This window comes from Gavialis gangeticus, unplaced genomic scaffold (genome assembly GCF_001723915.1).
Source record: "Gavialis gangeticus isolate Ggan-Ray unplaced genomic scaffold, GavGan_comp1, whole genome shotgun sequence".
NCBI classification, from domain to species: Eukaryota; Metazoa; Chordata; order Crocodylia; family Gavialidae; genus Gavialis; species Gavialis gangeticus.
The window spans coordinates 27374485-27396768 of NW_017728993.1; the positions used below are offsets into that span (position 1 = coordinate 27374485).

Sequence of the window (22284 nt, forward strand, 5' to 3'; positions counted from 1 at the left end):
CGAGAGGCTCGGTCCCTCCGCCTGCCCACCGCCGCCACACGCCCCACCCCACGTTCCGGAGCCGGGTGCGGCTGGACGTTCCCCTGCCCGGAGGGGCTGGGCCCAGCGGCCGGGACCTGGGCTGGACACTGCCCATCTGGACCCCGGCCACAAGCGGCTGGGTAGGAGCAGGGCCAGGAGGCAGAGCAGGTCGCTGAAGCCGCAGATGCAGCCTGGCAGTGGTGGGTCTCTGGAAAACTCGGCTCCGAGGGGGCCGTGGCTCGCCCCGGCTTGCTGTAGCTCTGGCAGCCGTGCGCTGCTCGCTCCTGGGCCCCGAGACCAACTTCTCCATATCGCTCAGGCTAACATGAGCCGTATTTTATGATGATAAATAGGACAGAGCTGCCACGAGCAGAAACGTGGAGGCAGGGAAATTCAGCGACACGTCTGCTGTCACCGCAGCTGATACATGGAGGGAGATTGCTTATTAAAACGAGCAAGAGGGCAGCAGACGCATTTAACTGGGGGCAGGGGACCAGACTTTTTCTGGCTATGCGACATGTGCCGTGTCAGAACTGGCAAAAAGAATTTGCTGCCGCTGGGAAGTTTTACAAATGGAAACTGTACGAGTGGCTGAGGATGCGGCTTGCTAAACGTTGTAACCATGGTCTCTGCTCATTTGAGAGACGTGCCAAGTCAAGGGATGCTACTTAGAAATATAGAAACAGGCTGCAGTCCAAAACAAGCCACCTCTCTCTGGAGCATGAAGTGAGGTCAGAGCCCTCCTTAGCGACGCTGCCTCTCATTGCCTCCGCCACCACCCTTCCTCAGACCCTTCCTCTTCTTCCGAGTCAGCGCGGGCCACAAGCGAGAAGTGCCGGGGTGAAATTAAGAAGGACATTTTTATTTTTTTATTTTTTTAACAGGAAAACTGCCTGAGCGTGAGTTGTAGGATGATCACGAGCCCAGCCCCCTGCTCCGGGCAGGACCAGCCCTGCATGACCAGCCCAGACAGCGTTTGTCTAACGAGCACTTCAAATGGATGAAGGCTCCGTGTCCTCTCCAGGTAATCCGCTCCAGTGCTCAACTACCTGCATAGCGCGCAAGCTCTTCCTAAAGCCCCCTTGTTTGCAATTTCAGACGGTTAAGTGACTTCCTGGCCTGCTCCCCTGTGGCTGCACCAAATGGCCTGTCACCATCCACAGTCAAACCACCCTTCCTTATTTGCAACCATTATTAGACCCCTCTGTCCTTTCTTCCCTTCTCCAGACTAAATAACCCTCATTCTTCCAGACTTTCAAAGTCCGTGTTTCCTGGACTCTCGACATCAGAGGAAGGACCCTGATGCCTCCCTGCTTGGCAGTTAGACGTAGATGGGGCTGGTCCCTGGGGGGCAAGCTGCAGGGCCCATTCCCGGGGGCTTCCGGGCACAGCTGTGCTGCTGCAGGCACAAGAATGAACCAGCCACCTCCAGGAACAAGCTGCGGGTTCCTCTTACAATACCACATTTAGCAAGGTTTAAATCTGCAGCAGGATGTGGAAAATTACCAACCCGTGGAAATGTGTGGGGCAGTCCCCATCCCTGCGCCCTCCTCTCCCAGCTATCAGGGGAGTGCAAATAATGAAGTCCTGTCTCACTGCAACAGCTTTGGCCAGGCTCTGGGGTGGCGCCATGGGAATTTGCAAAAAGGACTAGCAGGGAGTGCGGGGGGACCAAGCAAAAGCACCCTGTGGGGAAGCTTTATCACCTGATTAGCAGCTGATTTTCTTACCTGCTCTGCTGAGCTTCCTCAGTACTTAGGAGCAAGTGGTCTGGATTGGGGCATTGTTTGACCAAGTGGTTCCTGAAATACATCCCCCACCTCTCCCTCCTGCTGCAGTTTGCTGCTGGTCAAATGCTTGGGGAAAGAAGTAGGTACAGAAATAAGGCTTTGGCCCCCTCTTCATTTATGCCAATGCCCTGGTCCCATGCAGAAATCATTAAACTGTTGGAAAAGACATAGTAACTTCAGCATCTTTTCTTTAGCAAATTTCTGCTTCTGCAAGTTTTTGTTTCTTCAGGAACTCCTTTTTGAGACAGACACAGAGTAAGGTGCCGCAGTGACATTTAGAGGAATAAATCTTGCTCTTTTAATCAGAGGGCTGTGATTTAATCTCTTCCTTGGGCAATTTGAGTGCCGTGTACAACTCGCCAGTGCTGGCTGCCTGGGGCTGCAGCAGAGCTCCTTTGGAACATGCGTTGTGGGGGCGCTTTCAGGAAAGTTCGTTACTCCAACCTTCCTGGTTTCACCTAAACCAGAGTCCCCCAGCATCCCAGCATGCTCACTGGGCTGGGCTCTCTCCTCCAGCCCCCACCTCTCTGCTCCCCAGCCACAGCAGGGACAGGCAGGGGTGGGGGTCTGGCCAGAGAGGGGTTTAATTCCCCCCTCCCTGTCCCACTGGCAGGGACCTGAGCTGGGTCTGCCGGGCACTCCCCCTCGCTGCTGCAGCGGCCCTGAAAGAACCGTTGGAGCTCATTGCAGGGCCACTAGCAAAGCTGTTCGAAGAGTCGTGGGGCTTGGGAGTGGTCCCAGACAACTGGAAGAGGGCAAGCGGGGTAGCTGTCTTCAAGAAAGGGAGCAGGGACAACCCTCCAAACCACACACCGGTCAGTCCGACTTTGGTCCTGGGAAAAATTTTGAAAAATTTGTTATGGATGCCATCAATTACAAGCTGGTAACTGGTGGGGTATTAAGAAGTAACCAGCACGGCTTTGTCAAGGGGCAATCATGCCTGACAAACCTGGTGTCCTTCTACAACCAGGTAACTAGCCAACTGGACGAGGGACATGAGGTTGACATCATTTACTTGGACTTCAGTAAAGCCTTTGATTCTGTGTCCCACGAGATCCTCTCAACCAACCTGGAGGGTGCTGGGCTGGACCGGTCTACAGTGCGGTGGGTGGACAACTGGCTCAGAGGCCAATCCCAGAGAGTTGTAATCGATGGGGTGGCCTCATGCTGGAGGGCCGTCTCCAGTGGTGTCCCCCAGGGATCGGTGCTTGGGCCCGTGCTCTTTAACATCTTTATCAATGACTTGGATGAGGGGGTGGAAAGCTCAATGATAAAGTTTGCGGATGATACCAAGCTGTGGGGACATGCAGGCACATCAGAGGAGAGGGTGAGGATCCAGGATGGCTTTGACAGATCAGGAAGTTAGGCCCCATGAGGAGCAACGACTCCAGAAACTGGGCCTGTTCAGTCTGAGTCAGGGAAGACAGAGGTGACTTGATAGCTGCCTACAAGTATGCCAGGGTGAGCACCAAGATCAAGGGGAGCAACTCTTCAGGAAGGCACCCCAAGGGAGGACAAGGACCAATAGGCACAAGCTAATAGAGGGAAAATTTAGGCTGGACATAAGAAAAAAACTTTTTTTCGGTAAAGGTTACCAGGACCTGGAATGCGCTCCCAGCAGAGGTGGTGCAATCGCCATCTCTGGCGGTCTTTAAGAGGAGGCTGGATAAGAACCTTGTTGAGCTTGTTTGAGCCCAATAGCTTCCTGTCCACGGCAGGGGACCAGACTTGATGATCTTGCAGGTCCCTTCTGGCCCTTCGATTCTACGACTCTATGGTCCCCAAGGCAGAGGGGGCAGGGAGGGGGTTATTCTCCCCACTGCCCGTGGGGAGGGGGGTTATTCTGCCCGCCCTGACTGCCGCTCGCTCTGCACTTGGGGAAGCAGCAGAAGTCGCCTCCACCAGATGCCAGAAGGAGGGGGCAGGAGGAGGCTTATTGCACTGCTTGCCCCAGGCACACAGTGAGTGGCGGTCGGGGTGGGCAGACCTGGCTGTGGTCCCCGAGGGGCAGTGGGGGTAGAGGGGAGAACAACCCTTCTCCCTGCCTCCTCTGCCTCAGGGGCCATGGTGGAGCACCCAGCAGACCTGGCTCCGGTCCCTGCCCAAGGAACAGGGAGGGGGGAATTAACCCCATCTCTGACCAGTTCATCCCAGACTGACCAGCTGCCCCAGCACAACTTCCCTGCAGCCATGTGTTGTTCTAGTGCCCCCCGGCTCCTGCCCCGAGCAACTGCAGGCACTTGCCCACATTGCCCCAGTCCAGGGGGAATGCCTGGACTGGTACAAGCTGGTTCAACCCAGGCAAGTTAGACTAACCTGCAAAGGTTGAATCAATTTAGGCTCCAGATTTCTTGCAAAGCTATCTCCCTGCTTGCCAGGGTCCATGTCTGGATGGTTTGCTGGACAATACAGCGCCTGGAATATTAAGCCTGGTAGGGTGGGGTGCAGCGAGGGCGATACTGCAGCGCATAGATAACTCATTGGGAACTGAACGCGATTACTGAGGCACTGGGAGCAGGCACCATGGTGCACCAGCTAGACAAGCAACACGGAGGTGGAGGCAGGCAGTGATAACCACCGTGTTCAGCGCCTCGCACAGACACCAAGGCATGCTTCACTCACGGGCCACGTACTGGACTCACCGTGCTGGCATGCGCAGGGCGGGGAGTGTTTTACCCAAATAGCTGTACCAGGTGATGCAGCTGAAGTGGCACAAAAGTGCCTTATCCCCCCTCCCTCATGGGAACACGTTCCCGAGGGGCAAGCGCCTTTATACCAACATGGCTGCGGCCACACTAGGGTGAGGGGAGCAGGGGAGCACCCTGCCAACAGTAGGCATACAGTTAAGTGTTACACCTCCTGGGCACTGGGAAAGGGGATGACTGGACCATGCAGACATCTCTGGGCTCTGGTTCCCAGGTCCATTCCTCCCCATCAGGTCTTCTCTTTCCTCTGAGGACACCCCTGGGTATGGGCATTTGGAGCAGTTTCAAAAGGGCAGCAGCCATCACATTGAAGTGCTCAGGTGTGGGCGAGCTGGGGACACCGCCGCACAAACAGCAGAGCCACTCCAGCAACCTGCCTCAGGTGAGGGCTGGCCTGGCTTGGCTGCAGCTGGATCATTCCCAGATTGTTTCCACTTAACACTGCTGCCCGTTTGCAACCGTCCCCTTTTGAGAGAAGAGAAAGACGCACCCAGCTTCCTCACCAAGGCCGGTCCACTCCGAGCACAGGTACCCAGTCCTTTTATTTCACCGGGGGCACCTTTGGCCCCCACAGCAAACAACAAAATAAGCAAATGTGCACATAACCCGCAACCCAACCCAGCCCAACCCCGTGGTCTTTCTTCAGGCCTAGAGAGGAGCAACCCAGGCTCTGCGCTTCTCCCACGGCACACCAACCTCCTCTCTTCACTCCCCCTTGCTCTCGGCCTCTAAAGCTGTTGACTCTTTCTGTGGCTTCACCCGCATTTACTCATCTGCAGGTGCAGCTGGTCCCGGGTGTCTGGCCAAGCAGCCTCTTCGCTGCTGACTACCTGCAGCTGGGCCTCAGTCTTCATCTCCCTGCAGGCAGCTGCCCCTCCTGGGAGCCCCTTCCCCATAGATTATACTCGGGTGTGAGGTGAGGGCCTTATCTGGCAAAGGCAATGCACCTGTGTTGCGGGTGCCTCATGTCCAGGCAACCTCGTTTGCTCCAAGAACCAGGGGACGGGAGCGCCAGGGTCTCCTCCAGACTGGACCACAGCACCGGCTCTGCACCGCCCACCCCAGAGGTGCCAGGAGCTACCACTGCTTGACCCAGGTCCTCAGGATTTCCTCCAAGACACGGTGCCCTGCTGTGTCTGCTACCAGCAGGGTACGTATCCGGGCAGAAACAGGCCTTGGAGGGTCTCTACTGGCCCCACCAGCTCTGCAATGAGGGCAGTGGGTGCATGGGTGAGCTGGCGTGACCTGCCCCAGCCAACCCCAGCGTCCCTGAAGCAGTGAAGGGCAGGCACGCGAGGATACTGGTGCATGGGACCCAGCGCCTTAGACCAACCAGTGCATTTATGGGTCATCACTGTCATCCACTTAGCCTGGGTGGAACAAGGCTGGCCTGTCCCCATGGCCTCGTGGCAGCCTTCAGGATGCAGGGCACTGCTGAAGCATGCCTTAAGTGTGCAGTTGCTGGTTTCCAGCGATTTAAGTCTGCCCAGACGCCACGTTCTGGAAGGGAATGAGGCACGACCAGAGGACTGCAGCTCTGCAGTAGCTACGTTTTGAGGGCAGTCAATGTAGTTAAATATGCAAAGCTCCAGCTTTGTATTCCCAGCCACCTCTCTGCAAAGCGACAAGCAGCTATAGATCACATTCATGTGAAGAAGTGCAGGGAAGGGGCTCTGGTGCAGCTGTACTTAATGGTACCGTTGCACATCAATCCAGGCTGTGCCGGCGCCAACTGCACAGCTCCATCAATAACAGGGTTTTAAAGAGCCGGCGGGCAGAAACATCAGCAGTGTGCGACCAGGGGATGGTGCCCTGCCCTCCTTGTGACTGAAGCAGGCTCTCCCAGTGGCTGCAGGGACGGCATGAAGCGGCGGGAGTATCACACGCGTGACCTCACGGATGTGGGAGCAAGGGGTGCAGGATGCCCACGTGAATTGCCTGGCTGGTCAGGCATCACCTTCCTCGTGAGAAGGTTTTTCCTAATATTGAACCTAAACCTCCCTTGCTGCAGCTTGAGCCCATTGCTCCTTCTGTCACCTGCTCTCACTGAGACCAGTTCAGCTCCATCCTCTTTGCAGCCCCCCTGCAGGGAGGTGACGGCTGCTACTCAATCGCCCTTGGTCTTCTCTTCTCCAGACTAAATCAGCCCAGTTCCCTCGGCCTCTCCTCAGCAGTCCTGTGCCATGAGGAAGGGTTTCTTCCTCCCCTCTGCATTGCTAGGGCCTCCACGGGCCTCCAGTGCTGCTCCAGCTCCCAGGCTCACTGCTCCACGTTAGCACCACAGCACCGTGGACCCTTTCTTAAGAAAAGCCACATGCCTCCCCCAGAGCAGTCAGTCGTGCTCTGCTGGGATGCCACCAACCAGGGTATCAGCAGCTGCAGTCCAAGATCCCTTACCGGGTTTGAGACAGCCCATGAACACGGGTTTAACCATGTTCCCACCAGCAAGCTGCCCTGTCCTGTTGGCCTGCGCCCTGTGCAGCTCTGGAGGTCCAGGGTCCCCCACGCTCCTGTCCCCTGGCGCCGTCGAGACCTGCCGCCCCCACGGGCTGCGTGTGCCGGAGAAGAGCGTCTACCAGTGACATTCGCACCACTCGGCCCAAACTCCCAGCGCCCGCGGTCAGCTTCCTCTGCTGGTGGAGTTTCAGTCCCTTTTGCCATGCACTTCATTTGCATATGTGCAAATCACCCTATGCCAAGATGGTGCAGGCAGAGCCATGGCAAGAAGCGGCCCTGCATAGGCTTGCTCTGTAAGCTGCAAATTGGCCCCAGCGCCGCTGGCTCAGCGCCGGCTTCTCCCCTGGCAGGGGAAGCACCGTGACCATGTTGGCGGGCTCCCCAGGGCAGGTGGTTGTCCCTAATATGTCCTCCATAGGAGGTCTATATTGAGTAGATTTTTGGTGTTGGGAGGTGGAACTGGAGCTTGCTCCATCCCCTCCATGCATCGGCCTGGTATTGCAGTGCTTCCAGGAGCCGTGCAAAAAACAAACAAACAAACAACAACAACAAAAAAGACTTCTCCCCTGTCCAGACCAGGGCGATTCCCACCAGAAGCAGCTCACCGCACCCAGGATGCTGCCCATGGGCTTCGTTTTCACACACAGCATCCCCCCAGCCTGGAGGTTGTGTCGGGGATTGGCAGCAAAGAAGGAGCAGCCCAGGCCCGCGGCTCCGACTGGGGGCAGTGCGGGGGCGGGGAGGTCTGCGCACTGTGGCGGGCGGTGGTGCCCGGGTCCTGCCCAGGTCGGGCCCGGGACCCACCGCGCGGCCCAGCTCCTGCAGGTCGTGCCCTGCCTATGGCAGCTGAGCACTGCGCCATGGCGGTCAGGGGAGCTGCCACGTGCTGGGTTGGACCACGGGGCCGTCCTGCCCAGTCTCTTGTGTCACATGGGGGCAGAAAGCGGAGGCTGTAAGGGAGAGGGACTGGGTCTGAGCAGGGGTTTTCCCCTAAATCATAGAAATTCAGGGTGGAAGGGAGCTCAGGAGGTCACATCTAGTCCAACCCCCAACTACATCATCCCAGCCAGGGCTTTGTCTCCCCAGGGCTTAAACAGCTCCAAGGATGGAGATCCCACCAGCTCTCTGGGGAGCCTGTTCCTCTCTCACGTGCAGCCCCTAGCACATGAGGTCTGGGGCGTCCTGCTTCACAGCTAGTGCTCCATAGCGACAGATGCCCCGTCCCCCCCAGGATGTGTCCAGGCCCTTGGTGAATCCAGCCAAACTGTCAGCTTCCACCACGTCTGGTGGCAACGAGCCCCCACTTTAACGACGCGCTGGGGAAAGAGAACTTCCTGTTATTAATCTTGTGCCGGCTGGTTTCCTGCCGCGACCCCTCGTGCCTGTCTGGCGAGAGCCTGTCAGCCGGAACGCGCTCAGGACTTTCTTTTCCCCATTCAGTGTTTTGTAAGCCCTTCTCCGCTCCCATCCCCCCTCCAGCGTCTCCTTTCTCAACTGACCAGGCCTGTGGGGTCCCCGGGAGGCCGGGCATCGGCTTGGCGGGCTCTCGCTGGGTGCTGGACGCTCCGAGGCAGGGCTGGGCATCCGGGAGGATGCTGGTGCTGGAGCTGCAGGCATTAACACAGCTCAGCCGTATCAGCACGTGGCGCCTGGCACCCAGCAAAACCGGGCCTGTCTGCTATGGGGACATGGCTGGGCCCCAGCTCCTGCCTGCCCAGGGTGCCTCAGCCACTGGTTCAGGGCAGGGGTCCATGGGCCGTTTACAGGTTCACGGCGCCTCTCTGACGCTCTTGCTGAGACCGCTCTGGGCGTGGGAGTCAGCTCTGATGCCTCCTTGGAAAGGCTTTGGTGCCCTCATCGTGTGGATCCCAGCTCTGCCACTGATGTCCTGTGCAGCCTTGGTCATGTTACCCCAGCTGCATATCTCCATTGCCCCTGCCCCGGGGGAAGCAGGAATCCTCCGTCCCACTGGCACATTGGGGGTGTGGCAAGGAAGGGACCAGCCACGCAAAGTGCAACTGCTACCATACATGTCCCCCGGGTCTCTGCTCGCAGGCTCCCGAGGGCATGGCCCTGTGAGCCCCACAGAGCTTCTGGAGGGCGACTCGTGCTGCTTGGCCTTGGGGTGGAAGGAAATGGGGGCAGGAGCTGCAGCCCCTGCCGTAACACCCTTGGGGAGCGGGAACAAATGGCACCGGCAGCCTTTAGGTCTGTGCCACCCTTGGGTGGCTGCAGCTGGGTAGTGATGGGCTCCTTCCTGTGCTGGCTCAGCCACAGGGCCCTCTGCTCTGGGTCCCCGGCGGTGATGTGGAGGAGCCTGGGTGCCTCGCTGGCAGGTGCTGCCTGAACCTGGTTGTCGCTATTGCCACTCCAGATGCTGCAGAGCCGGGCACCAGCGCGAACAGACGAGGGACCTCCCCCAGGCAGGTTACCTGTGTGCATGCATGTGTCCACACATGCACGTGTGCGCGCTGTCTACGGCTTTCTCAGCAGCACCTGCAACAGAGTCGGCCTGATCCGGCAGTCGCTGGGGAGGTGTCGCAGCCACTTGCTCGTTTTGCACCACTGGGACCACGCGTCTGTGTGCAAGGGTGGGGGGGTCCTAAAGCCAGAACAACGGGCTCCTATCTCCCTGCAGGGACTGAGCCAGTGATCGCCGGTGCCTGTCTGCGAGCTGCCACGATGCCCCCCTTCCTGCCCCGTGGGTTGGAGGGAGCTCCCCAGGGATGCCTGTGCCCCCTCCTCCCACCCGGGCCAGGGGTTGCCAGGATGGCATCCCCTCCTTTCCTGCTGCCCGGGCCTCGCATCTGTGCAGTTCACCCCACGGGCAGCGCAGAGCTTCATCACGTCTCCATCCCGTGGCTCGACATCTTGCCCTTGGACTCCCCCTTCCTCTGGGCCGTGGAAGCCCGGAGACAGCCCCCGCATGGACGGGCACCCCAGGGCTCCCAGACCTTTCCCAGGCTGCGGCGGGGGGCACGAGGCAGGGCACAAGTGCCCAGCCCCACTGCCCTGCCGAAGGCCCGGTCAGGCTTCGGTTCCCCGCTGAAGAAACGAGACAGTGACACCAGCGTGTATGAAACCCGATTATTCAAATTTATTAACATCAAGAATTATGCAATGATGCTGTAGATTTTTTTTTTTTATTAACAAATAGAAAACAGACTGTATACAACAGTGACCCCTACAGCACTATGCATCCACAAGGTAAAAATGAATGTGCCTCCAACACCACCACCCTGGATCGCGGACCCCGCGGAGCTCGGATTCGTTACATTCGGAATACATCGGATAATACAAGTAGATACCCCTCCACCACCTGCCGGCGTAGCTCTATGCACCCGGGAGAGGGCTGCCCTCTCCCCGCCTGTAGTGCAAGCGTGATATAATAAGGAGGATTAATATATAGTACCATTAAATTAAGTCCAGTAGTCTTGCCACATTGGTTCATTAGAACGTCCTGAAGTAGCGGAAAGTACAAGATCCTAATGACTTTTAAACATTTGCAGGATAGCAGAAATGATAGATACACCCCGCCTCAGAAGCACGCCAGCTCCCTGGTCCCCGGAGCCGCCCCGTTGCGCTCCTTCCCTTTGCAAGATGCCTCGATTTGCTTCATCGGTGAGAGCTGCCTCGGCAACAGAGCAGCGCCTGCACGCACACCCGCGGAAAGGGACGTGTCTCGGCCTCGGGACCCCCATCTGGCTGCGAGGCCACCGCTCGCCCTCCAACCCCCTCCCCGGCGAGCCGAGACGATGGAGGCTGCCCAGCGTGGAGCCCGGGGCTGACAAACACAGCGACGACCACTCACGTCCTATCGGGATCTGCCGACACACACGGTCACTGCCGGGCTGGTTTCACACGCGCTTTAATAGGAGCGAATGGCTCCCGGCTTGCGACGGCCGCGCCTCCCGTGGTTCCCAGCCCCTTCCCAACTTTCAAGGGGAACACGGGTGGGGGGTGCGGGAAACGAGGCTAAAAAGTGATCGGTAGCTCAGCTCCGGTTCTCTGGATCCTCACGTCCCACAGAGGATGGAGAGGCAGCTGCTGGGGAATGAAGGTCCAGAGCTGTGAGCTGAGGAAGCTGGGCACGAAGAGGCGGCGCCATCGCTGCCAGGGGCTGGCCCACCCCGGGGAGGTACAGACGGTAAAGCAGGAGTAAATCAAAAGCCCGACAGCCTCACGGCTCCCATTCGGCCGGGGCAAAACATTAAGACTTGCAAAATAACAAAGAAAAAGGACAAGAGAAAAAAGGAAGGCGGCGAGAAAGGATTATAAAAACACTAGTAACTATCGTACATATAAAAAACGATCCCGTTCCATCCACCCAAAGCCTCGCTGTGAAATGCAACCACGTGAGAGGGGATGAGACGCGCGCGGACGGGAATTCATCCGGAGCCTGGAGACGCTGTGGGAGCCAGGGCTCCTCCTTCCGCGCTGGGGCAATGTTCCTAAATGCAGTGGTCAGAATGGGTCGGTCGTGGGGCTGCGGCCCCGCGGCAGTGCTGTCTGTGCAGGAGGGCTGAAGGATGGTGACTGTGGCTCAGAAAGACCCGTCTCCGCGCCGTGACGCTCCCGCTGCGGCTGGAGGAAAGCCCCGGTTACGTTGCATAGTGGTCGAAGCTGCCCAGGTACTCCAGCGCCGCTCGGTAGCACAGTTGGTACTGGTCCTGTAGGGCGGGACGGAGAGGGGTGAAGCAGGGTGCCAGGCGCGTGCAAGGCAGGGGTCTCAGCGTTGGCACTGAGGTCCCCCGCCACGCAGGGGCACAGCTCCCCTCACCCCCAATCTCTGTGACCTCCTCCTGCAGCAGTGTGATGGGTGGAGGAGACCGAGGAGGGGAAGGATGGCCTGGTGGTTGGAGTGACGGTGGGAGAGCTGGGCACAACCCCCTTGGCCACGCTCTCATGCTCCAAACCACGGGGAAGCAGCTCTGCCCAGGTCCCAGGGGTGCAGAGACATCACAGACAGGGGGCACGGATGAGCTGGAGGCCCGTGGAGGACGTGGGGGGTTGAGCCGTGCGGGGTACAGGAGATGTGGCTGGGGGGCGGTCTGGCACTGGGAGCTGCAGCCGCAGGGCCCCGTGTGCAGGACGTACCTCTGTCTGCACCATGGCGGGCCGCTGCGTTCGCAGGGTCTTCACGGTCTGGAACATGTCCACCACGCCCTCGTAGCGCATCCGCTCCAGCACAATGCTCAGCGTGATGAAGACCCCGGTGCGGCCGACCCCGGCGCTGCGCAGTGCGGGGGAGAGGGGCTGTTAGCCGAGCTGCGCTGCGTTCCCCGAGTGCCCCTGCAAGGCCCCCGCACCCCACGACGACAGCTCTCCTGGGAGCCACCTGCTCTGCTCCAGCCCCAAGGGGCCTGAGGCAGCCGGGTTTGTCCCAGCCGAGGGGGTGGGGATGCCTGTTCGATGGGGCCAGGAGGGGTTTGCCGGGGCAGAGGCAGGAGGCCCCCAGCGCATACTCCTCCACGTGGCACGGAGCTGGCACAGCCGTCTCATACCTCCCTCTGCAGCTTCCCAGAGGGGCCCCACGTGGCACTTCCCCCCCCCCCTTGAGCAGCGGGGGTGAGTGGAGAGCAGGGGAGGTGCCTGCGGGGGAAAGGGGCTGCGCTCGCCCCACGGGCTCTGAGACGCGGAGCAGTCCCCGTCGGTGCTCACCTGCAGTGCACCGTGATGGGCCCGTCCTGGCCAAACTGCTCCTTGGTCTTGTGCACTTGGCCGATGAAGTCGATGAAGCCCTCCCCTGTCTTTGGCACTCCCTGCTCAGGCCAGTCCGTGAACTGGAACTGGCGGATGGTCCGCGACTGGCCATCCTGCGGGCACGGGAGAGAAGGCCACGTCCATCCTCTGCTCACGCACAGCGAGGGTGGGGGGGCTCCCACGTCAGTCTCCACGCACTGCACGTGGGAGGAGGGGGCTCTGCCCAGCACTTACCCTGGCATCGGTGACCTTGAACTCGCGGAGGATGTACTGGGGCATGTTGTACTCTGCCATGGGGTCCACCACGAAGTACTGGTACCGGGCTGAGCGCTCTGCCGGCCAGTACTGATGGCACTTTTCCTGCGGGCCAGAGAGAGACCGTGGGTGAGCGCAGCCGAGCACCACTGCCCCCGTTCCCCAGGATCCTGGGCACTGGGCCCCACCAGAGAGCAGGGCCAGACCCCGGGAGATGCCTCTAGGACAGCATGAAAACAGTCATGGGACCCCAAAGGGAGGCAGCCAGCGGGGTGGGCCCGGCCCATGCGCTGGGCATCGCCAGCCCTTACCCTTCCCATCTCACGCAGCTTCGTCAGCATCACCACGATGGTGGAGTTGTGCTCCCAGAGCATCCGCCAGAAGTCCTCTGTGGTCTCCGCCAGCGGCCCCTGCGTGGCGATGTAGGCTTTCTGCTGCCTGCAACACATCAGACTATGTTCAGCCCCGTGGCAGAAAGCTCCCCAGGCAGCCTGTGGTGACTCCCAGCGCTGTGCAGGGAGCTGGGTGCTGAGCTCCCAGGCACGTGGGCAAGGGCCCGTGGCTCCGTGGCAGCCAGGATTGGCAAACAGACGCCGGGAGAAGAGGTGACTCGCAGTGGGTGACCCAGTCCCCAAGGGATGGCGTTGGAGGACAGGGGTTGTGGGAACCCACGAGCAACCCCGGCGGTGGTGGCACTGCACTCTGTCCATGCAGGGAGGCCCCGGGTCCTCTGGACGCTGCAAATGCTTCCTGTGCTCTACCAGGGCTGGCGGCTTTTCCACACCCGCCTTTGTAAAAAAACCCCAAAGCTTTCACAGGGAAAGGGAGAGCGGGGCTGGGCCCAGCCTCTGCCCTCACCCCCTCAGAGAGGGCTGCCACAGCCCGGCACAAGACCTGGCAGCATCTCCGACAGTCCCGGCAGCTGCGAGAACCTGGCGGTTTCGTGACATGAGCCTGATGCTTGGTGCTCCTCCACCCGCTGCCAGTGGGGCGACAGCCCCCACGTGGGCCGCGCCTGTCCAAAATGGGGCGATGACCCGCAGCACAGCTGCGTGCCTGGACCCCAGCTCCTGCCTCAGCTGCCGTGTGCGGCCTGGGCCAGAGACCCAGACGGCAAGTGGCAGGCGGCCGCAGGGCACGAGGAGCCCCTGGGAGTGCCCCTGCCCCCAGCATCCAGCCATCGTGCATGGATCAGGCCCTGAGCCGGGACCGGCTGTGGGCTGAGCTGTGCCCACGGGGCCCTCCCCATGGCACGTGGATGCAGCATCACCTGCGGGGCTCAGTGAGGGGGAAGGGCCAGAGCAAGACTCACGACGGGGCCTGGCGTGCCTCCTGCTGCCCCCCTCTATTGCTTAATTGCTCCAGCGGTGCTAAAAGTTAACGAACGCCTTGTAGGATGGCTGTAATGCGCAGGCCCAGGAGCACGGCAGTGCCCAGGTGGATTTACAAGGCCTCATACAAAGCCAGGTGCTGCAGGGCGGGAGGGGGCGGCACAGGAGGAAACAACAGAGCTAATACAGAGGCGCCTGTCTATCTCCTTGGACAAGTGGAAGGAGCGCTGGGCGCAGCGGACAGGATGGGACGGCCCTGGCGCAGCGTTGCTCTGAATCGGAGCAGAGACCCGACTGGAAGTGGCTCAGGCCTGCGGGAAGCCAAAAGCAGGCTGGCGGCGCTGCTGGCTCCCTCACTCCTACCCCGGGTGTCTCTGCCGCCTGGGGGAAGTTCAGGATGGCGTGGGCTGCCCCAGCATCCCCCTCGGGCATCACCTGTAGCCGTCGATGAAGCTGGCGTTGACGTAGTCGGAGCCCTCGACGCCCCGGATGGGCTGCAGGCAGACTCTCGTCAGCTCGTACGGCATGATGTTCACGAGGCGGTTCTTGAACTTGTTGCAGGGAAGGTTGGCACTGATGAAACGTGAGGTATGTGCTTTAGAGTTGGCCAGCAGCTGCAAGGAGAGCGAGCGGGTTAGGGGCACGTGCTGGAGCACACGTGGCAAGGCCGGACGTGCTATTGCAGGGGCAGGTGGCAGGCCCCATGGGGCTGTGCATGGACACTGCTCGCACCCGTTGCATGGCACAGCAGCCCACGGCGCCCACTGCCCCAGGCCATGGGGAGCAGGGAGGAGCCGCATGTGCTGCGGCCTGGCCCCGCTCTTGCACAGGCAAGCAGCTGCGAGCTGCACCTTCCCCGGCCTGTGAGGCCAGGCCCTCCGTGGGCCTCTGCTGTGAAACGGTGCATCTGTCAGCACAACACTGGTGATGAGCACCTGCTGCCCATCCCCGCATGCCAGCCGCCCCAGCATCATTCGGCACACCAGCTCCTGTGCCCACCTGCCGCCCTCCCTCATCCTCCCTCTGCGACTGGCACTGCACTGCGAACCACTGGCCCAGGAGTGGGGAGTCTGGGGTCTTTCTGCCCCTCCCCGGGAGAAGGGGGACGTTCCTGTGGTGGGATTTGGCATTGTACCATGCTGGATCTATAAGGTTGATGCCCGGAGCACCGTCAGAGGCCCCCTGGCCAGCCTGGGGTGACTCCCACGACACTGAGAAACACGGACCCGAGAAAAAGCCCTTGGCAATGCCCTCTGGTCGCTCCACCGAACAACCCCACAGCCTGTCACGTGCCCAGGGCCTGGCCTGGTTCACAAGCTCATGTCAGGCACGGACGTAGCCTGACTGCTGCAGAGCCGTGAGGTGCGGTGCATGTGTGCATTCAGCCATGAGGCATTGCCTTCAGTTACTGCCCTCTGCAAACACCCTCCCTGCCTCTAAGCAGTGGGTCCAACCCTCGGGGCAGCCTTCGGGATCTCTGCCAGCCGCAGGCACGTGTCCTCTCCCCACGGCTGGAAGTTCCTGGCCCTCCGCCTGCGGGCCACAGGGCACGGCCCCGGAGCAGGGCAGCTCTCTGACCCAGCAATCGTGAGACTCCCCGGCCGATGCGCCGTGCTGTCCTGCTCTGCAGGGAAAGGGGCTTTCTCCCACTAGGAAGGAGAAGATTCCTGGCTCCCAGCAGGATCTTGCCAGTGACTTTTGTCCCCGGAAAGTCCAAAAAGGGGCTGTAAAACTGGTGCCATTTTAGCTCCAGGAAATCTCAGTCTCTCAGAGAGGCTTCATGGCTTCCTCTGCACAGCTGGACTCACGGCAAAGGAGGCAGCACTCAGATGTGCTGCCAGACACGCAGACAACAGGCCCCTGAAAGATGCCCTGGAGCAGCCGGTCTGTACCCTGGGGCTATGGGGCAGGGGCTGTCGGGACAGCGTGATTGCCCCTTGGCAAGCAATGCTGCCAGCCCCTGCAGCACGACCGGAGCCCGCACTCCACCCCGGCTCTCCTGGGGCAGGTGCATGGACACTGCCACGGAGACCAACATCATTGGGCCACTGCAGGTCCCGAGACGCTCTCCTACAGAGTCCCCCCCCGGCTGCCTCCCGTGTGGGATCCATTTCCACAGGTCCCAGGAGCGGCCTCTCATGGCAGGTCCCCCGGAGAGCAACAGCTCCCTGGCTCCGCAGGGACCGCCCCAGCGCCCCAAGCCCAAGGCAGCGGCAGCTCAGGCGGCTGTGGAGCAGACCCATTTCTGCCTTTCCCCCTTTGAGCGGAAAGTCAATATTTTGCCTCTCCAGATCCTTTTTCACTGGGAGGAAATGCCCAGGGTGAGGCTGCAGCAGTTCATTTTGCAGTGGGTTTGCTCGGCTGCCTCCCCGCAGAAGCCGGACCCCCTTGCACACGTGTGGGTGGGACTAATGCCAGCTCCCATCGCCAAGGCTGTAGTGAACAGCTGTGCTCAGCACTGGGTCTGTTGTGCAAGACCCTGCTCCAGCAGGCCTGAGCGCAGCAGCCACCCAGCCCGGACACCCCGGGTTGGAGGAGGTAAAATCATCCCGGCACTCCTCAGCGGGGAGAGGAGGCTATAAGCATTTCGGATGCATGCACTGAAGCCGTTCCCAGACATAGTGCTTGCACTCACATCCATCGCCGCTAACGCACAGTGAACCTGGAGCGGAGGCAGAGGTCGCTGCTGAGACCCATGCCTCCAGCTGCCTTTTGCATCCTTCCCAGAAGCTGCCAAGCTGGGGAGGGCACACAGCCAACACACAATACAATACATTTGAATTGTATAGAGCAACTGCCTCCTACGTGGGTAATCATAGAAATCCCAGAGAAGCTGGGATGACAGAGACCTGCAGAGGTCACGTCTAGTGAAACCCCTGCCTGAGGCAGGATCAGCCCTGTGCAAAACAACAATCCCTCATCCAAACACTTCGTAAGACAGCTACAAACCCTGACCTAGCACAGACCTAACACCCGAACCTGCCAGGGAGAGCAGGGGGACCACAGCAGCCAATGTCCTGCTTGTATAAAAGGTTGTCAACCTATGCTCAAGCGATCCCAGGCACAGGCCATGCCCCGCTGCAGAGGAACACAACCCCCCCAGCCTGTATCGGTCTGAACATGGGGTAAAATCCCTTCCTGACCCCAAATATGGCTTTGATCTGAGTCTGAGCACACGGGCAAGACCCTCCAGCCAGGACCCTGCGGGGCTGGTACCAGCAGGAGCACTGGCACAGCCCAGCCCCAACCCCAGCCTGGGCTGCAGCACCCAGCGCCTCGGGGGGAGGCTTAAACCCCCTGACACATGGAGCAGAAATGCAGGGCACGGGGGGTTTAGAAATTTGTCAAAGGATAATGAGACCTGCCGTGCTCTGCAGCGCTGCTGACAGCCCCGCAGCTGGCTGCTCGTGGCTCTGGGGGGATGCAGAGAGGCCCCAGTGCCGCGGGCCCCCCCGGGGTGGCAGCACGCTCTGGCTCACCTTGAATTCCAGCTCCATCGCGGTGACGCTCTCGCCCGGCGGGACCTGGGTCAGCTTCTGGATGTGAGCGAAGAGGTTGCGGGCGGGCACCTCGGTGTTGCCACAGGTGGCTGCCTCCAGCAAGGCCTCGTGGATGAAGATGTACTGGTCCTCGGTCTGCACCATGTAGTTCCGCTGCGAGCGCATGCACGTCACGTGGCCGTAGATGTCGACTGTCTTCTCGTGCTTCATCCGCTCCAGCATGGCGTCGATGACGATGAAGCACCCTGTCCTGCCCACGCCAGCACTGCCGGAGTAGAGCGCACAACTGAGCTAGCCCCGGCCCCCGAGACCTCCCCCACCGCCCAGCTGCATTAAGCTGGAAGAGGAAGGTGGTCCCTCCCCACCCCAAGGTGCTGGCTGTCTGAGCAGAATGGGAGACAGGACGGGGGAGCACAAAGCCACCTCACAGCCCTCTTGGGTCTCCAGCATTTCCTCCCACCCACCCAGCAGGAGGGACCCTGGCTGGCCCGCCACCACCCCGAGAAGTGGCCAGGAGAGAGGGAGGAAGGATGGACTTGTAAGCAAGGACAGGGCGTGGGGCGAGATGGTCGGGAGACCTGGAGTCTGCTCCTGGCTTGGACTCGCTGCGTCCCCCTTGGTGAGGACATGCCAGACGGGAGGGAAGGGAGGGCACCTGGCAGTTCACACTTCACCCTGAGCTTGTCACCACGTGTGTTCGTGGCTTCTGGGAGCTCTCAGCCCAGAGCGGTCCCTGCACCTTGTGGCAGCCATGGACGGCGGCTCTCCCTACCTGCTGGCCTGCCCCCAGCCATCAGCAGGCATGGCCTTGGGGGGGCTCTGACCCAGGAAAGCCGTTAACCCAACCTTGCTGTGGCTCGTTTGGTATTAGCTACACCCGCTCCCCGCAGAAACGGAGCATGGCGAGACAAAGGTAAACGCTGCACGAGGCAGCAGCAGCAGCAGCGAGGGCGGCTGGTGAGCGGCTGGCTCGGTAGTGGTCCCGCTCTGCCGGCCCATGTACGATGGACACTGAAGCTTGGGTGTGAGGTGGGATGGGAGCAGGCTCCTATTAACAGCTCTGAAGTGTGTGAGGACACTGCTGCACTGGGGCGCGTCCAGGCCGTGTCTGCACAGGTGCGTCCACGTGGGAAGCCCGGCTGCAGGGCAGCCACGCTCTGTGTTTATGCTGGGCACGTAGTGTTTCGGGGCAGCGCTGAATCCTCAGCCCCTCTGTCCCGAATGGCGATGAGCCATACCAGTGTTACTAGCAGCACTGCCAGCGGATGGAGGGCAATTATTCTTCCCCTCTATTCAGCACTGGGGAGGCCACATCTGGAGTCCTGTGTCCAGCTGTGGGCCACCCACTACAGAAAGGATGTGGACACATTGGAGAGAGTCCAGCAGAGGGCAAGGAAAATGGTTGGGGGCTGCGAGACAGGACTGGTGAGGAGAGGAGGAGGGGTCTGGGCTGATTCAGTCTGCAGAAGAGAAGACCGAGGGGGACTGAAGAGCAGCCTTCACCTCCCTGCAGGGGGGCTGCAAAGAGGATGGAGCTGGGCTGGTCTCAGTGGGGGCAGACGACAGGACAAGGAGCAATGGGCTCATGTTGCAGCAAGGGAAATTTAGGTTGGATATTAGGGAAAACTCTTATGAGGAGGGTGGTGAAGCACTGGAACAGGCTCCCCAGAGAGGTGGAGGAGTCTCCATCCTTGGAGGTGTTTAAGATCCGGGTAGACAAAGCCTTGGCTGGGATGATGTAGTTGGGGCTGGTCCTGCTTCGAGCAGTGGGTTGGACTAGATGTGACCCCCTGAGGTCCCTTCCAGCCCTCGTTTTCTGATCCTATGATCTGACTGTACAAACCGTGCCCCTGTGGCAGCCGCAGGCCCCGGTCTGTTCCCAGCCCAGGCCGGGCTGGAGACACGGCCGCAGGTGCAGAGCTCAGCAGGCAGAAAGCGGTGTGTTGCTGCTAAGACATTCCCGTTAGCCGGGCAGCCCAGGGCGCTGGCCACTCACCCGAGCCCACCCCTCGGCAGCCTTACAGAACAGGCCCACTCCCCCCGCGAGCCTCTCACCTGCAGTGGACGACCATGGGCCCGGCGTCAGGCGGGTTGCAGGCCTTCACCCGCCGCAGGAAGGCCAGGATGGGCGTGGGGTACTCCGGCACCCCGTGGTCGGGCCAGGCCATGAACTGGAACTGCCGCAATTCTCGCTTCTCGCTGGAGCCGTTCTGCCAAGGAAACCCATGGGCACACGCCGCTCAGTACGAGGCCCATCTCCCCACAGCAGCTCACAGGGGAGGGCCGGGCTGGGCTGGGGGTGGAACTGCACACGTGCTCCCTGGGGCATCTGCCCCTGCAGCCGAAGTGTAAGCCCTTTGCCCCATGGTTACACCCTCCAGGTCCCAGGAGTGCAGGGCACAGCGGCTTGAACCCATCCGCAGCAGCGCATAATGCATTATGAACCCTGGATCGTGGCATGGCCAAGAGGACAACCGATGTGTGCATACCGGCCAGAAATGCCCAGGCGTGCCCGCAGGCCCCTGGGGTGTGAATACCTGCCGCAAAGGGCAGGTGTTCCCGCCAGCATCCGTGGTTGTGACCCTTGCACAGGACCCGCTGCTACTGGAGAATATGGAAACAGGCTGCAGGGCTTGACGCCTGCCTGTGCCAGGCAAGGGCTCCTGTCCTGGGTGCCGTGCCAGCCTGGGCCGCTCTGACAGCGGCTGGTGCAGGGAGAGGACAGCAGGGTCCCCTGCCAGGCACCCAGGGCACAGGAGGCATGGGCCAGGGCAAGAGCAGCTGGAGCTGGTCCTTACCTTGTACAGGGCAAAGGTCCGGACCATGTAGGTCGCCAGCTCGACCGTGTCCAGCAGCGTCACCTGGATCATCCCGTAGGTTTCGGTGCCTCGGCTTGGCCAGTACTGGTCACACTTCACCTGCAGGACAGGAGAGAAGGCAGGGTCAGGGTCTGGCCCTTTTGGCTGGGACAGCGGGGCTGTGCCACAGTGGAGCTGCCTGGCCCTGCCCGGTCTAACAGGCACCACGTGCAGGGGCCAGCAATCGGCAGGCCTCACTGGGGTGCACCCCTCCGGCAGGCTGCAGCACCAGCTCCCCTGTCCCCCAGACTCGGGTGCTGCTCGCTGCTGTCTCCAGCCCTGGACGGCCTGTGCAGCGTGGCCCCAGGCGCCTCCGCCGCGCCGGCAGCAGCGAGACTGCGTCCCCAGCCGTGCGAGCCGCGCGGGGGATGGCGCCCGCCCCGGGGGAGCGGATGAATGGGAGATCGTTGGCGCTTGTCATGAAATAGTAAACTTAATTATCAGCTGCATGTGTTTACAGGGGGCGCGTGGGAAGTGAGACAACAGGCTTAATTAGAAATCAATGGAGTTCAGCCTTTTAATTGAAGCCATTTGCAATGGGGGGAGGGGCAGGGGGCCTCAACAGAGCAAGCAACGCAGGGTGGCTGCAGCCTGCTTCCTTCTGCTCACGGGGGGGGGGCTCGTCTGCCGTGGTCAGGATTGGACCCCCCGAGATCCGAGCGCCTGCAGGGGTGCAGCTGGGAGCACCAGCGCACGCGGGACCCCAGCGCAGCACGTGCCCAGTACGGACGTGAGGCTTCACGTGCCGCCAGGAGCAAGGGCCGGTCCCGGGGCTCGGACAGCTGGCTGCAGCAGGGCCATAGCGGGCGCAGACCTGCCTTCACCGCGAACCTCGGTCCTCACCGGTGAGCGGCAGCTGCAGCCGGGCCCTTCACCAGCCGCCGAGCCCCGAGTCCCTCCTGCTCAGGGAAAGCAAACCTGGCGTGGAAGGGGCCAGATTCCCCGTGAACCCCAGGGGCGTGCGTCTGCGGGTCTCCTCCCTGCCGGCCTGCCATCTCGCTGGACGCGGAGAGACAGCACCACCGCTGACGGGGCCAGAGCCTGGGTTGTTTGCACAGCGGCCATGGGAGGCCAGCTCCCTGCCCCCGAGGCGTGTGGTTTGCACAAGCGCGGACCTGAGCTCGGGAGCGCTCCCTGTGTGGGAGAGGAGCGGCGCTCGGGCTCGTAATTGAAAATTATTTATTCATGACCAGATAAGAGTCAGGCACATTTTCTGCCAAATTTACCCATAACGTTTATGCTCCATTTTCAAGCTCTGTAAATTTTACGTGGGAGCCGACGCATGGTGGCACTAAAGCAGATGAGGGACGGTGTCCTCTGGCACCGCGCGCTTCTCACGAATGTCAGGAACGTGCCCAGGCCCTGCTGGCACGTCCCTCTGGACCCCCGCCGCGGGCGCCCAGCTCCGCTCTGTGCTCTCTGCACGCCTGTGTGGTGAGCTTCCCCTGCCTGCTTTGCTCGCGAGGTCCCGGGGGCGGACGGAGGTGCTGACCAGGTACGTCCCCACCTCTGCGCCAGGGCCCGAGGTCTGCGGCAGGGCAAGCAGTGATGCCCACTGGATTCATAGTTTCATAGTTGGTCGGGTCGGAAGGGACCTGAGCAGATCATTGAGTCTGACTGCCTGCCATGGCAGGAAAGAGTACTGGGGTCAAATGACCCCGGCA

The 22284-nt window shown here is 60.9% G+C and overlaps 1 protein-coding gene across 8 annotated transcripts in view; it reads right to left on the reverse strand.

Moving 5' to 3' along the window:
• Positions 1–10046: 10046 nt before the first annotated feature.
• PTPRF (protein tyrosine phosphatase, receptor type F) overlaps positions 10047–22284 on the reverse strand; it is a 409931-nt gene continuing 397693 nt past the window's right edge. For all 8 annotated transcript variants that reach the window (XM_019501453.1, XM_019501457.1, XM_019501455.1 and 5 more), the window contains 9 exons: positions 20561–20680; positions 19818–19972; positions 17742–18027; positions 14698–14876; positions 13243–13369; positions 12911–13036; positions 12635–12789; positions 12071–12206; positions 10047–11643 (listed from right to left, as the gene is read on the reverse strand). In XM_019501453.1, coding sequence (XP_019356998.1) covers positions 11575–11643; positions 12071–12206; positions 12635–12789; positions 12911–13036; positions 13243–13369; positions 14698–14876; positions 17742–18027; positions 19818–19972; positions 20561–20680 — 1353 coding nt within the window. In that variant the 3' untranslated portion in view covers positions 10047–11574. The remainder of the gene's footprint in view (positions 11644–12070; positions 12207–12634; positions 12790–12910; positions 13037–13242; positions 13370–14697; positions 14877–17741; positions 18028–19817; positions 19973–20560; positions 20681–22284) is intronic.